We start from the raw sequence: 15,000 nt of genomic DNA, 5'->3' as shown, positions 1-15,000 counted from the left end.
ACAGATACGTTTGTACTATTTATTTGAACTATTGGTCTGATGGTTATCAGAGTCTGACTTTCTTGAGTGGCTTGCCAAGAATGGGTTCTGTCCAGTGACCTACAACAGCTCCAAAACCCACCAATGCCGACAGCCCTGAGATCACCACAATGACCACCCGGAAAATGAAGAGGTAATCTGTTACCTGGAAGACAGTGGGTAATTTTATCATTATCCTTAATACTAAAAAAGAAAAGGTCAAAAGGAGATGCAGTATAATTTTTGTGTAAATATATTTACATGCATCAGTTTGCATTCAAGGGTAAAGTGGTATAATATGTTATTTTGTAAAGGATGCATCATAGAAAAATATGGATTGTGCACAGGATGAAAAATAATAAATGCACTGGCCTAACTGGCCTAATGTGGTGTGTGTGTGTGTGTGTGTGTGTGTGTGTGTGTGTGTGTGTGTGTGTGTGTGTGTGTGTGTGTGTGTGTGTGTGTGTGTGTGTGTGTGTGTGTGTGTGTGTGTGTGTGTGTGTGTGTGTGTGTGTGTGTGTGTGTGTGTGTGTGTGTGTGTGTGTGTGTGTGTGTGTGTAGATGTGAGTACATGTAAATTTAACCCCTCAGTGACAGGCATGGCAATTGCTGTAATGACGTAACGGCCTATGATGTGTAAACCCATCATGACTCACAGCAGTTGGGATGGCAGTACACAGCTTAGGCCTAGTCACAAAGTTGAGACTGTTTTATAATATTACATCTCAAATAAATCAGGCCCCATCATCATTGGGTTTAGTAAGTAAGTATAGGCTTGGGTATGAATATGTGGAACATAAAAATATGTTTAAGTATGAGTATGTGTCTTTAGGAGGGGTTGAGGTTTGGGTTTGGGTATGGGTATGGGTATAGTAATAGTTAAAGGTACAAGTATGGGTATGGATATGGGTTCAGATAAGGGTATGGATATAAATATCGGTATTGGTAAGGGCATGGGTATTAGTATGGCTAAGGGTGTGGTTGTGGGTGTGGGTGTGGGTGTGGGTGTGGGTAAGGGTGTACATTTTACTTCAGGTGTGGCTATGGTCTGATTGCATATATGAGTGGAGATGTGGGTATGGGTGTGGCTATCCACATGCAAGAAGTTATACCTGTTTTAAAGGCAGTTCCATGCGTGCAAATTTCATATAAATTACATGCAATCTCAATCTCAGTTATCAAAAAAGTCAAGTTGAAAAATTAGGCCTATATATCAATCTATATCAATCCCTTCAAATATCTTTCAAAAAAAGAAAAAAAGAAAAAAGAAAAAAAGGAAAGGTAAAAATAAAAAAACATTTCCTACCGAATCCTGCGGCTCAGGCACATGAGGTGCGGAGTGTTGTGGAAGCACTAGTAGGATTAGAGAGAAGACAGCTGCTACCAGTGTTATTCCTACTGCCACCACGACCTTGCTGCGCGCACAAGCTAACACAGCCACCGTAGCAGCCACCCAAATCACAACCAGCACTGCCACACCCACTCCTACGCCAAGCACCCGCATATCAAATCGAGCGGCCACGACATACACATAACATAGCTGGCTGGGACGTACTCTTATTAACCCTACAGTAAGAAAAAAAATATATCTATATACTTTATGTTGTAATTTGGGATTATTTAGTGTCAAAACAAAATGCATATAATGGATATCATTCATCTAGGAAAAGGGTTATTTTCTATTAAAATTATTATTTTTTCACTAACCTTAAATACATGCTGTACATGCTCATAAGTGACTATTCACTTTAAAAAATCATCACCATTTGGGTATCTTAATTAAGAATGATATCTATTACATGAAACCATTATTGAAAATCATATCTTTTCCTCCGATACAGATGCTTCCACAAAGACAATAAATCAATGCAAGACAAAAATTACATTTTAGAAGGACATACAAAATCACAAAAGCCAACGTCTTCTACTCTTGCCTTCCCTTTTTATTTTCTCTTTCTCATCCTTTCCCCTGCTTCCCCCTCACTGTCTTTCAAATTATTATTCTCCGATACACTGAAGCTATCCATCGATCTTTATTCACTTCAAAAATATGAAAAACATATTGGCTCTTAACTGCATTGAAAGCATGTTGAAAAAAGGTGTGAAGAAATGCAGTGCATTACAATATGGCATATGCTCATATATCCATATATATCTTTATGAAAAAATGCAAAAATTGCAGTCAAAAAAATATTTAAGTAACCTGTTAAAATTATATGTTAAGGAAAGAAAGAAAAAATTACTGACAATTAGTTTCATAAACATTTCAGGCCAAGTTATGTATAAACAAAAGATATGTGACATATATCTTCTCACAATAATGCTAACCCAAAATACCTCATTAGTAACAATACTTTATCTTGACAAAGTCTTTTAATGAAGTGACATTGCAACACTATCTTTACTACTTTATACTATCTAACTCTTTTTTAATATCTTCAAATCAAAGCTTTCTTATCTTACCCAGTTTTATGTAATCTCATCTTATTATCTTATGAAGTAATCAAAGCCTGTCAATCCTACCTTATGGTAAGCTGGTAAGAATATCCTAATCAAAAACCTTTTCTTAATCATCAATATCATCAGACAAGGAAAAAGAAAACTATTCATTTTTACCAATATGAGAATGATGACACTAACAATTATGTGATATTTAATTTCAATATTGATCATTCTTAACAGAACTTCAGTGTAAGCTATTGGTACAGCTTTGATACCAATGGAGAGCTAATAATTTTCATTCATCATGCTAAAATAGATATGTAGGGTAAGGAATATTCAAAGAGAAATCTAAAGACAAAATGCTGGCCCCACAATAATTCCTGTCAAATTTGATTAATACAGGGAATAAAGTTAGCCTTGTTATTGTTCTTTTGTCATGGTTATCCAATTGTATTATCAATGTTCTGTTATAGGTAGTCGTAAATGCTTAGAAGACACGTCCTTATTTGTGTCAATCAGTATAGCTACCAAAAGTTTCAGGTAGATCTGAATATACAATACAGGTAACATAATTACAATATTTCGAGTCACTTGGGGTGTCTTCTCAACATTTGTCATTTTAATATTTAGTTTAGCTATACTTGCTATTTTTTTTTCGGGGTTAATCATCCAGATTAGGAACACACAAGCTACATAAAAACACACAATATTGTCTTAAATTGCCATCCAAAAATCACACATATTGCTTAATACCCAAATCCACAAGTGACAAATATAGACACAACTTTATATTAGAAAGAATACACGCAGTGACTAAGAAACCATATTCCGGCAGAGGCCAACAAACTTTCACCAAGTATAGTAGTTAGCAGACTTCCCTAGAAAATTACTGTCACAGAAGGAACCAGCATAAATTCTTATTTAAGTTATGTTTGGGAAGTTTATTGACCTTTGCAATTGACAATTATGGAAAATATGGCCTCATTTCACATGGTTCTTCTCTGAACAATTACCACCTTTCATCCTAAAATAATAGATTGTTAACAGATATAGCAAAGGAACGATGTCAGTCTATACAAGTTGTTTCATAGCAAAAGGTTATTGGGTACTTACATAATCTGATTACATAGGTCTTATTTTTAGAAAGGTATTTACCCAAATTCATGAGAAAACCTACCTACGTTAGTAAATTAACAGGTTATGACATGTTACTGATAAAACATGCCAAAATTTGCAATAAAAGCTATTTATAGTATCTTCAAACCGTACCCTCTCCTGTTCGGGCAATGTCATTTACTATGTCGTGTCTCAGTATTACCGATTTAAATACCTAAACATTATTAATTTCGTTATTTTCTAATATATCAATATAATTCAGCATCTTGTACATACAAGTCAACCTTATATCTACCTCAAATTAAATAAAACAAGCAAATATACTACCTTACAGCATCACAACAATTTCATTATAGTAATGTTTATCAAGCAAGCATTCGAGTGTGAGTTAAGTCTCTCTGGTTTATGTTATATTTCGATGATTTTACTTTGATTTCATAAATTGAATCATGTAATAGTTGTAATTTAATCAATGTTAATATCTGCCCATGTTAAACCGTGAGAGAGAATAACTGATAAGGGAAAATTCTTACTTTACTCATTCCAATTTGGATATTACTTTTGTATCAATGAACTAGTTGAACTGATTGCCATAATCAAAACTGAAATATTCTGCGATCAAATATCTACAAATGTTGCAGCGCAAAAGGAAAATCAGAATCTATTTATTTGTGAATGAGACACTTTCATTCATACATGTCAGTCGTCACGTATTTGAATGCCAACCAATTTCAACCATATTTCTTTAATAGCACCGTTTATCAGTATCATTTGTGGCATAATGTGATGAAAGTATATGTATCTAATCGTTATTATTTAATCACTGTTAATAGATATGCATCATATATTCTGTAATACATATCAATAAACAATGTCTTGAAATTACGCTAATATTACCTCATATCTTTGAGATATTATGTAATTTTTATCTCAGCTATCACTGTTATCTTAGATCATTCATGGGAAATGTTTATTTTTCTTAACCTGTTGATTACTGAAGCATTTGTGTAACATCAGCGGATTACATTGTTCTGAAATGTTTTTTAGTCATGTATAAACCCGTGGTGTCAAATCTGGGATGTGCAACCCGGGGAGTAAACACATTATTCAAAATGGTAGTATACGGTAGTACATGCGGCGATTATCTTTTTATCCATATTACTATTATCGTTATTATTTCATTATCATCATTACAATTATTAAAATTGTTAATATAACCATTATCATTATCATAAAATTGATAATAAAAACAAATATTGCGATAATTATCATTATTAGTTATAATAATCATCATTTTCATAACTGACTACTATTATTATTACTATTACACTCAATATATTATCATAATGCTTACTAGTATACTGATGTTATCAATTATCATCATATCGTAATAACAATAATTGTTTTTATTATTATTACCACCACCATCAGCATTATTATTATCATTATTATTTTTTTATCATCATCATCACCATCATTACTATTACCGTTACCATCATTCTCATTATTTTTCAAGATTCATCATTAGGCCAAGTAAAAAAAAAATACCTTTGGTTCAGGTAACAGACTCCCTCTGGAGGTGGGTCGATAGGTCGGGGGTTTTTTTTTTCTTCTTCTTCTTCTTCTTTCAAGTGATGTAAAGAACCCGTCTGTGGACACCATTTCACTCTAATTCATTCCTCCCAGACCTATTTGTCACACTGGAAAAATAAAACTGAGGTTTAAATTCAAAATACAAATCTTATTTACTTTTGAAAGCGTCAGTCAGAGGGCTGCCATTTTGACACCGGAATGATGCTCGCTCGCCCCGTGCAGTATCGCCGGTCTAGTGGCAATAGATGTGTTGCAGTCCCGAGGCTTGCTCAGTGTGCTTTGGTAGTCAGAAATCTAGCCGTTATGGCGATATTTTTGAAAATAGGTTTTTAGAGTTGTGGGAGACTGGAATAGCGATAAAAATAAATTGAATCGGCATTTTGGGGGGCAAAAGATACGGTTGGTCGGGTTACTTGAATCAAAGGAATTTTTATTTTGACCATCCCATTAATACGACTACATCAGAATATTTTACTGAAATCAAGTAAATAAGTCTAATGTAGTGTGATCATAATACATAATTCGCGAATGAATCAAAATGATTTCAAAGTTGCATTATATATTAATGATAACTCACCGGTTTCACATACTGTGTAAACGGATATAGTCTAAGGCACACAAAGATAATGCTGCACATAGATTCAAAGTAGGAAGATCAACTCAAAACATGGATCTCCTTATAAGATGTACGTATTTCCTCTATTGAATGTTTTTTTTTTTTTCTTCTTTTTTTTAGTTCAAATGCCGAATCAGACTGTAAACCCAGTTATTGTAGAGCATTTGTCCTCCCGTTAACTGTGCTTTTAAATCTTATTTTCCTGACATATATGAGAGATTTGCACAGCTGCCTTGTAATGTTAGAAACTGTTGAAACCATTGTCACCACCATTACCACATGCCATTCGAATGCGATGCTGGAGCCCAGACTTTGGATTAAGATGTCTGTAACATATTCATTAACCATAACGTCTTTACCTCTGCTAAATTTGCAAATCCATAATTCTTAATTACAATTTTGTATAAATTTGTGATATACAGGTAATCATTCACTACAAATTCCAATCCACGACGAAACCAAGGCTCGAGTGTCGCATTCGAATCAATTGTGGTAGTAATGGCTCAGACTCGGGACTCAAACATATCTTTGAAAGCTCAATCCTGGTAGTAATTCAGAGTTGAAGTATGTGAAGAAATATCCCGAGGTAGAAAAGAAGCATTTGGAAAACTTTCAGTCCTTTCAGTCTACCTACCTTCGTGGTCTCGTTCCCTGCGATGGGCGGATCACGGCGAAACAGAGAACATACTAACCGTAAACCGTGAACAGTCTGTAGGTCACTGTAGTAGCCTCTCTACCTGCCGCTCAGTAGCTGTGGGCGCTATCGATTACTTTGATTACAAGGATAAATTTCTCTCTAATCATTTATAATTCCCAATAATCAATAGCCTAGCTATTACTCTCTACATAAATTGTACTTTAAATCTATGATGTAGACATGGGTCTCTCAATGGATACGAATCTGTTTTATAAGAAATTTATTAATCACTAGATATATCCATAAAATAGAGGGAAGTAATAATTATTCATGAACAGAATCAACCGTCGGGAATCTAACAATAAAGACATCTTTAACAGCAAGAAAATTAGAAGAGAATAGTTCTTGCGAGCTACTGCACAGTTTCCACCTTATTACTGTGTAGACTACAAACTTGTATTTCTCAAAGTATCAATGCCGCCTCATTAGGGGTCTGCCCCTCTCTCTATCTGTTCATCTCTATCGCTTCCTCTCATACTCTTCTCTGTTTGGCTGTCTCTATCGCTCTCGAACCATTTCTCTGTCTGTCTGTCTCTCTCTCTATCTTTCACCACCGCGCTCGCCCTTCATCCGTTAGCCCCGCGGGTATCCAAACATCATGTTAAAAGGATCGATTTCGAGACACCTTCTGTTTGAACGAGCGAAGCGCCAGTTTAGCTCTTCGGTACTTATTTGTATTTATTGATTAGTTTCTACCGCGTCAACGTCAAAGGTCACTAGCGGTGTATTCAAAATATAGTGATAGGGTGTTCGCCGCCAGTCGAGGAAAGGCCATACAACACTATGATAAAGTATTGTGACAAAAAGGTCAGTCATGAGTTAACATTTATGGCAAATTGTGTTAAATGTCAAAAGATGTGGAGCGCTGTAGGTTAGCATGGTAGTGAAATGGGAAAATAGGGATGAGCAAACGGAATAGGAAGGCCCTTCAGAACTGACACAAAGCCAGCCTTTCATCCTTCCGTGTCGGCTCTCACACTTTAGGATGTGGACAGAAGGGAATGAAGGAGATAAAGAAAGGGAAAAGGGGAGAAGAAAAGACCATGCAAAAATAGTTACGGCAAGGGCTGAGGTCTATGGTAAGGGTAATACCGTATACACTGGGTCTCAGTCTCCGCCTCCTATGTTGCTTTATTTTATATAATAGTTGATCCTCTAAACCTTCATGTAGGTTTTCCCAAAAGCGTTTGTTGATTAATCATTCGCTTGGTGATATTCGCTTTCCCATTTTAAATTACAGTAATTGGACAGTTTGGATTTTTTTTCTTATAAACCGAAAGCTCACATACAGCGCTCAACGTATGTCTATACGTGAAACCCATGATCACATATCTATTGTATTTATGATAATGTATATTGTCGTTATTAATTTCATTGTTATATTTATTATAAGAATTAATAAGATTTTAAGAGTAACTAGTAATACTGTTGCAGTAAGTGATAATGATAACGGGGATATAATGACGGTGGCAAAGACAACATCGATGGGGATTTGATGAAGATAAAGATTATGACTTTTCTGTATTCATTTCGCAATGTTAATCTCTCTCTCGCACTGTTTTCTTAATTAGCATTTATGTCACGGTTTTGACACATTTTCTACTTCCGCATTTTCTCAGTTATCACGATTCCCTCTTTTCACTTGTATTCGCTTTTTCTGTTTTGTTAGCGCATTTCCTCTATTTTTTCACATTTTTTCTTTCTTTCACATATTTATTGGATATGATAATAGCCGGAAGATACTTTGTCAGATTATTTGTACTTACACTCTTCCATAACGGAAATCAAATGGTAACGTGTAATATACCCTCTCAGGTACATTACCTTACATCCAAAGGAGGGAACTTGAACTGTTCAGCGATGAAGCAGAGATACATTTACGAAATACGTTAGGGCGTCTATTTTCACCCGCTTTTATTACTATCAATATTAATCGTCATTCCACTATGAATTATGAGATTTCCGTGAGACATGTTGCAAATTTTGTAACGCTGGACTTTGTGTGATGACAATAAAAACAGTATGAGGAATCAAATTTATTATAAAGGTTAAGATTTTAAAGATTTAGTTTTAATTCCATTTGTTACAATGGATATTCTTTGCTGTGACATACTGTCTGTTTTATTTTGGCCAAATCTCCCCCTGTGTGCAAGGAGTGGCCGGGGTTACCACTCACTGGCCGGGTGTGGGATTGAACGCAGGTCCGCAAGATTGCTAGACCAGCACCTTACCGCTGCGCCAGCACATAAATGCCACTAAAAGAAAAAATAAAGAAAAAAACTACATAAACCAGAATATTGCAATCCCTCTAGAGATCCTGGGTTTAGAACAGCTGGACTAGAATATTAATAAATTGGACAAAAACATTTCCCTAATTTTGTACACTCAGATAATCAGACATCGGTTTTCTAACCAACAATAATTAATATAATATATCCCCTGGATTTATTTGACTTTCAGCCAGCTATTCATACCATGAATACTACAATTCATGGTATGACATGACTGATATACATTCCACGTTTTTGTTTCCTTTTTTCTTTTTGCTTACTTAATATTTCTTGGGCCTGCTCTGCGTCCTTTTCCATGGACCTATCACATATCCAGCCAACTTATAATCACTTAGTTTGGGTGCTGTAACATGTATGGGAAAAGGCAGAGGTTGGTAAGTGAAAAAAAATGGGATGAGATTAAGATGGAAACCTGGCCAACCACCTAGCCATTTTAACATCATCCATCTATGCATAACAGTAGGACCAGGTTTCGTTTGACTGTATTCTCTTAATTAACAAAAACAGGTTTTTGCGCAACATACAATATGGAAAAAACTGCTAACATCCGCAAACGAAAACAATACAACTTTCCTGTGAACAGCAAGAAAGACAATCAATTAAAATTTCTTCTGACGAAATAATATAATTATTTATTCCTGGTGTTTATGAGGTGACTATGAATAAATTAATGAAAAAAGCAGGTAAATTACTTTAAGGTTTGACAGCAAGGCATTCGGTAACCGCTACTATCTAAACTTACTTCCTATGCTCCAAAACTTAGGATTACAAATATATATATGTATGTAATAAATATAAGGTAACTATCTATTTATCTTTTTATACACACACATATATACATGGTGCTTTGGTGTTCCTTCCTGGTAGCCGATTGTACTATAATAAGAGAGATGTAGTCCATGAGACAGTTTGTCACTGACTTCTACTTCATTCTCTCAGTGCCATGAGCTACATGGCCTTTTGCTCTTCTCCAATTTACATCAGTGACGTGAATAAGTGAAATTGTTGCGCGGACACCAACTTAGCTTTCATTTAACCCCTCCCACGTTTGGGCAATTGAGCGGGCAATCCACCGCCACTGCAAAAGTGAGGACGCAACTCAAGAAGGGACGGTTACCGGGTGAAAACCTCAGTCTCGATGGGTGTAGAACAAGGTGCAAGGAGTCACCTCTGGCAGTAGGAGATTGTCCCAGCACTTAGTTGTGTGCAGACTATCATGTGCAGATCCAAGGCCCGTTGTAACCGATAGACACCACAAAATATCAATGTTCGTTATAAAAATAATGATTTTTCATATACACAGATATGTACAACTAAATACATATATGTACACATACACACACACATATAAATATAATTATATGTACACGTAGCATATAACCTCTAAAAAGTTTATCTTCAGACAGAACAGTTGTATAAATAAGACATGTATATGTAAAGTAAGGGTATAATTTATGGTTACTGGCTGTAGAAAACGTCAGGCGAGAGACGGTTTCAGCTGCAGTCGCTCATACTTCGACCACAAGCAGCATTGAGAACCATATCCGCATACTGGCGCACCAGAATATACCCCACATGCACCACATCCTTGCACATCCACCACAGCGTGTCCCTGAAGTGTCTTGGGTTCCTGAGGCATTCTTGGTTGTATGCGCGGGAGAGAGGCAGCGTGCTGTCCCAAAACACGACGCCGGTATTCTTCAGGGTTTGTTTATAGAGGGCGTTGTAATGGCGGATGTTGTCGACGGTGAAGGATTTCACTTTTGGGTCCTCGATATAAGCCACCTAGGAAAAGAGAGTGTTATTGTTATTTTTCGTTCTTATTTCGGTCATTGTAGTGGTGTGTATTCAAATTGTTTTTGGCAATCTTTCTTCTTACTCTTATTGTAGTTATTAATTTTGGAAGATATCGCAGGATGTTTATCTTGCTTCCTTCATTGATATAAGAACAATATTTAGCCAGTGATGATGGGGTAATAAGTATATCCCTTCAGTTTTGCAAAAGATATTCACTCCTGCCACTATTATGTTGCTAATGAACATCATGTTGGGTTCATAAGCACAATTCCCTGCTGGCACGAGAATTTTACTCCTGCTAGTCTTGACGTAAAAATGAAATCCTCTGTCAACAAAAGACCTTCTCTTTACTAATCTGTATACATAAAACCTTATCCTGGACAGGTCTCCATCTCTTTGAGGTAAGCGCTTACATGATATAAAGAATAAAGAAAAACTTCTTAGAATAATACGATAAGCTATTTATCAGCTAAAACACTTGTGAAGCAACTGCCGCTTAGCTAGTGGAATTATGCTTTTTAACAAAACGCCCAAAGCTGGTCTTAAAAGTAGAGAGATGAAATGTTTGAGCAGATTCGACCAACACCAGCAATCTAAAAGACAAACCAGTGGATACAATATAGCCCCATCCTCATCTATAACTTTATCTGTTCTTAATAAATGGTTTGAAGTTGCATCCCTCGATAATTTCGCATTACACAGTTGCTCTCTAAAACTGAAATCGAATATCAGCCAACTATCAGAAAAGGGTTATGTACCATTTGAAACTGGTCAAGTCTCTGTAGAAAGACAAGTAAGTCCACTACAACTGGAGATGATGGGATTGTGTTATGGGCAGGAGGCAGGCAGAGTTGTCCTGCATATCATGATACGGTCTTTTGTGGGTCAAGAACATGACCTTTTCAAGCTAAGCTGTACGCCTACCACTGAAAAACGGGCAACTATTATATTCATCTAAAAATCTAGAAGCTCTCCTGCCGTGGCGATTCTTAAGAACTAGCGAAAGAAATCTAGTTCTTTGTTCGCCGCGATATTACAGACCACAGCTTGTATAAAACGAAATGAACAAAAATATGTTCAGCACAGTACCTAAAAGAAAACGATGCACAATGCTTCTGCAAGGAAATGCCAAAGTATAATTCCCCATTTATATACAAAGTCCCTTAGGGGTTGAGGGCGCCTCTCCTTTATTGATAAATGATAATCCAACTTTAAGAACAGGACAAGTACAGTATCCAGCACTTGCAGCACGCTCAGTGAGTGAAGTAAGCTTGGCAGTCCCTATTTGCCCTTTATCACTCAGTCTCCTCATCCCCCCTTCTTCTCCCTTTCCAATCCCCAGTCTTCTTTTATCTCCCTATTTATCACACAATATACTGATGATGATGGTTTGTTTGAGCGTATGGTCTCCAGATTCATTAAAGGTTAGATCTTAAATATAATTACAAAAAACGTTTCCTACTACTGAAATAGTACTAACCAGAGAACATCACTTACTGAGTATAGTAATTTTATAATAAACGGCAATCTAATAATTGGTATGATCAATGATACATTTTTTGACAAGGTAAGATATCTTAAATCCTTCAGGTATATATGGCTGATGTTTAGCTGATGCCATTGACAACAGTATATTATTCAGGAAACCAATTGATCACGGCAACCCCCCCCTCCCTCCCTCCCTCCCTCCCTCTCCCTCTCCCTCTCCCTCTCTCTCTCTCTCTCTCTCTCTCTCTCTCTCTCTCTCTCTCTCTCTCTCTCTCTCTCTCTCTCTCTCTCTCTCTCTGTGTGTGTGTGTGTGTGTGTGTGTGTGTGTGTGTGTGTGTGTTTATATACATATATCTCCACACACATATACTACTCTGTATCATATTAACTATATAGCACTAGTACTCCTATTCCCCAAGATACCTGGAGATCATCTTGCATTTTGAAGATAACAGGTGTTGTGCGAGCGAGACGGGTAATTACAGGTGCGATACTTTGCAGGTGTTTTTCGAATATTTCCCCAGCTGTTTCCACGCCCTTCTCCAGGTAGGGGGATTCTAAATACCGCATCCAGTGGTTTCCTGTGTCTGTAGGAAAAAGGTAAAGGGTGGTTCATTTTGAGAAGTGGTGGGGGTGGTGTGGTTGGGGTGGTGGTGATGGAGGTAGAGGTAAAGGTAGAGGTGGTGGTGATGGAGGTATAGGTAAAGGTAGAGGTGGTGGTGGTGGTGATGGAGGTAGAGATAAAGGTAGAGGTGGTGGTGATGGAGGTAGAGGTGGTGGTGGTGGTGGTGGTGATGATGGTAGAAGTAGTGATGATGATGATGACGATGATGATAATGATGACGATGGATGATGGTGATGATCTGGTGATGGAAATGGAAATACAAAATAGTGATGATGATGATGGTGACATTAACAGTAGCAATAACAACTAAAAGCACTCTGCCAAGGCAATAGTGGCAAGTACACAGGTGACGTTCGTGTTTCCCTATCTCGCAATGCTAATGAATCCTTTTTTAAAAATTCTCCAAAACCTAATAGCATCTAAGTTGGGTTAAAAAATATATACACCTCTGATAAAATTCTATTCATAACTTAGTTATCCTACTAACCAACGAACAAACTAACTAATCAACCCAAAACATAACTTCGCAGAGGTAACAATGCCATTAAACATTACCAGACAAAAAAAAATTATAATCTTAATTCCTTCAACAATTCCTTACTCATTACAACGAATGTGGGCTTTGGTCGCTCTTCCGCCTCCCACAGCTGCACCAGCTTCGGCAACTTCGTCAAATATTCGTCTATGTAGTACGTTAACGTGAAGGGTGCGTGGACGTGACGAATCATTATAAATTCGCCCTTATAGCGACACCTTGGCAGCTTGTCCAGAAAGTAATCGATGTTTCTCCACTCCCCCTGTTGAAGCACGAAGGAAAGATTAAAACACACACGTAAAAATATATATGTGTATATAGATAGACAGATGGGCAGATACATACACATAGATAGATATATATAGATAGGTTAATAGATATATAGGCAAATACACAGATGTATATGTATTGAGAAAGATAGATATAATTTGAAAACAACGGATGCTGCGCCATCTTTATATACCCACTCCATTGGCTTCTACCACACATTAATTTTGTTAACTATCTCCTCAACGATCTCACAGATATTCAAAGAACAGAAAAATCAGAAAAAATGCTCACATACGCGTATGTATGTATGCATGTATAAACACATATAGGGAATTACTTTGTCATAACAACACGACTAAACCAGTGCACTCCTCATGACTGGAAATCTACTAAGTCTTTTTTACACCCGTGCCCCGAAGAAAATTTTACTGTGTCCTCGCACCCCTTTAAATCTATAGCTTATTTAAGGATAAAGGAAGTGAATTTATACTAAATTTGATCAACAAAAGAAAATATTCTAATGAAATTTTCTAGTAATATGTTCATAAAAATCAAACATATGGACAAGAAAACATGTCCCAGATTGTTTGAATAAACCCTACAACAATAATCACTTGCTTGAAATATCTACATATATATATATATATATATATATATATATATATATATATATATATATATATATATATATATATATTATATATATATATATATATTTTTTAATAACTTTAAAACGTTTATATAAATGATTTTTCAATTCGATGGCTCTTTTCTTCCTGTTTCTTGATTATGAGTAATCAACAGATTAATTGCTTGTCTTCAAGATGGACACTTTTGCGCACCACTTTGAATGCCATCTCAAAGGGGCTGCGAGATAGCATTCCCTGGTTGGGAAACCCTGATCTGAACGTATACGAATTGCACGATTGAACTGACACACCCAAGAGAGCAAACAAAACTACAGCGGTAATTCCTCTTAAGTAATATTTTTCTGTTCGTCAGTTACCATGCACCGGAGTATTGTTTATATATATATATATATATATATATATATATATATATATATAGAGAGAGAGAGAGAGAGAGAGAGAGAGAGAGAGAGAGAGAGAGAGAGAGATCTTTTTCTTTCCTTTTGATAATTTCAAAATATGGGTTCCTCGAGACATAAACATAAATTTAGGGATTCTGTATGGGTAAATCAGTTGAGAAGTGCTGGCCAAAGGATATAACCTTAAAACATTTTATATATGCCACTACTCATAGTATTTGACTGCATGTACTAAGCTACAGTATCTTTATAACACGCCCCAATCATATAAACCAAAAGAAAGACTCCCTAGTTACTCATGCATTGATTCTATTAAACCAGAATGAGATATCAAGGATTAATTGACCCTTATTGTTGTCATAAATACAAATAACGTTAATTTGAAGAGCTAGTGAAAACAGCCAGTGGCATAATTGTAGTAACCAGCAGTGAAGATAGAGCTAGTCGCATGCAATGAAAGTGGG

General features: G+C 36.3%; 3 protein-coding genes across 9 annotated transcripts in view; all 3 read right to left on the bottom strand.

Annotated features, from left to right (window-relative positions):
- LOC113826077 (thioredoxin, mitochondrial) overlaps window positions 1-6,501 on the bottom strand; it is an 11,742-nt gene extending 5,241 nt beyond the window's left edge. Inside the window, exons 1-3 of one of the 5 annotated variants that reach the window (XM_027378950.2) lie at window positions 3,904-3,996; window positions 1,325-1,584; window positions 1-184 (exon numbers count right to left, since the gene is read on the bottom strand). The exon at window positions 1-184 is cut by the window's left edge and continues 360 nt beyond it. The gene's annotated coding sequence lies outside the window, so the exon portion shown is untranslated. Of the gene's footprint in view, window positions 185-1,324; window positions 1,585-3,903; window positions 4,048-6,419 lie in introns of those variants that run through there. The other 4 variants (XM_027378951.2, XM_027378954.2, XM_027378952.2 and 1 more) reach the window with 4 other exon arrangements.
- Window positions 827-1,522, bottom strand: LOC138859356 (anti-sigma-I factor RsgI2-like). Its single transcript, XM_070114168.1, has 2 exons — window positions 1,325-1,522; window positions 827-1,066 (listed from the first exon to the last, which is right to left on the bottom strand). Exons 1-2 carry the CDS (start codon window positions 1,520-1,522, stop codon window positions 827-829), a joined length of 438 nt encoding a protein of 145 aa, XP_069970269.1.
- Window positions 6,502-8,505: 2,004 nt separating the features above from the next.
- The window catches only part of LOC113817755 (uncharacterized), an 11,781-nt gene continuing 5,286 nt past the window's right edge, over window positions 8,506-15,000 (bottom strand). For all 3 annotated transcript variants that reach the window (XM_070114308.1, XM_070114307.1, XM_070114306.1), the window contains exons 5-7: window positions 13,285-13,480; window positions 12,482-12,645; window positions 8,506-10,558 (exon numbers count right to left, since the gene is read on the bottom strand). In XM_070114308.1, coding sequence (XP_069970409.1) covers window positions 10,268-10,558; window positions 12,482-12,645; window positions 13,285-13,480 — 651 coding nt within the window. In that variant the 3' untranslated portion in view covers window positions 8,506-10,267. The remainder of the gene's footprint in view (window positions 10,559-12,481; window positions 12,646-13,284; window positions 13,481-15,000) is intronic.

Source organism: Penaeus vannamei, chromosome 35 (genome assembly GCF_042767895.1).
Source record: "Penaeus vannamei isolate JL-2024 chromosome 35, ASM4276789v1, whole genome shotgun sequence".
Classification (NCBI taxonomy): Eukaryota; Metazoa; Arthropoda; class Malacostraca; order Decapoda; family Penaeidae; genus Penaeus; species Penaeus vannamei.
Note: the sequence above shows the minus strand (reverse complement) of the source record. Positions and strands in the feature narration are given on the sequence as shown.

Bases quoted from the DNA above. Each gene is read 5' to 3' on its own strand.
- LOC138859356 (XM_070114168.1), bottom strand. From the start codon at position 1,522: ATGCGGGTGCTTGGCGTAGGAGTGGGTGTGGCAGTGCTGGTTGTGATT. The intron at 1,067-1,324 runs GTAGGAAATGTT...ATATGCAATCAG, and splicing joins TGCCTGAGCCGCAGGATTCG to ACCATAGCCACACCTGAAGT.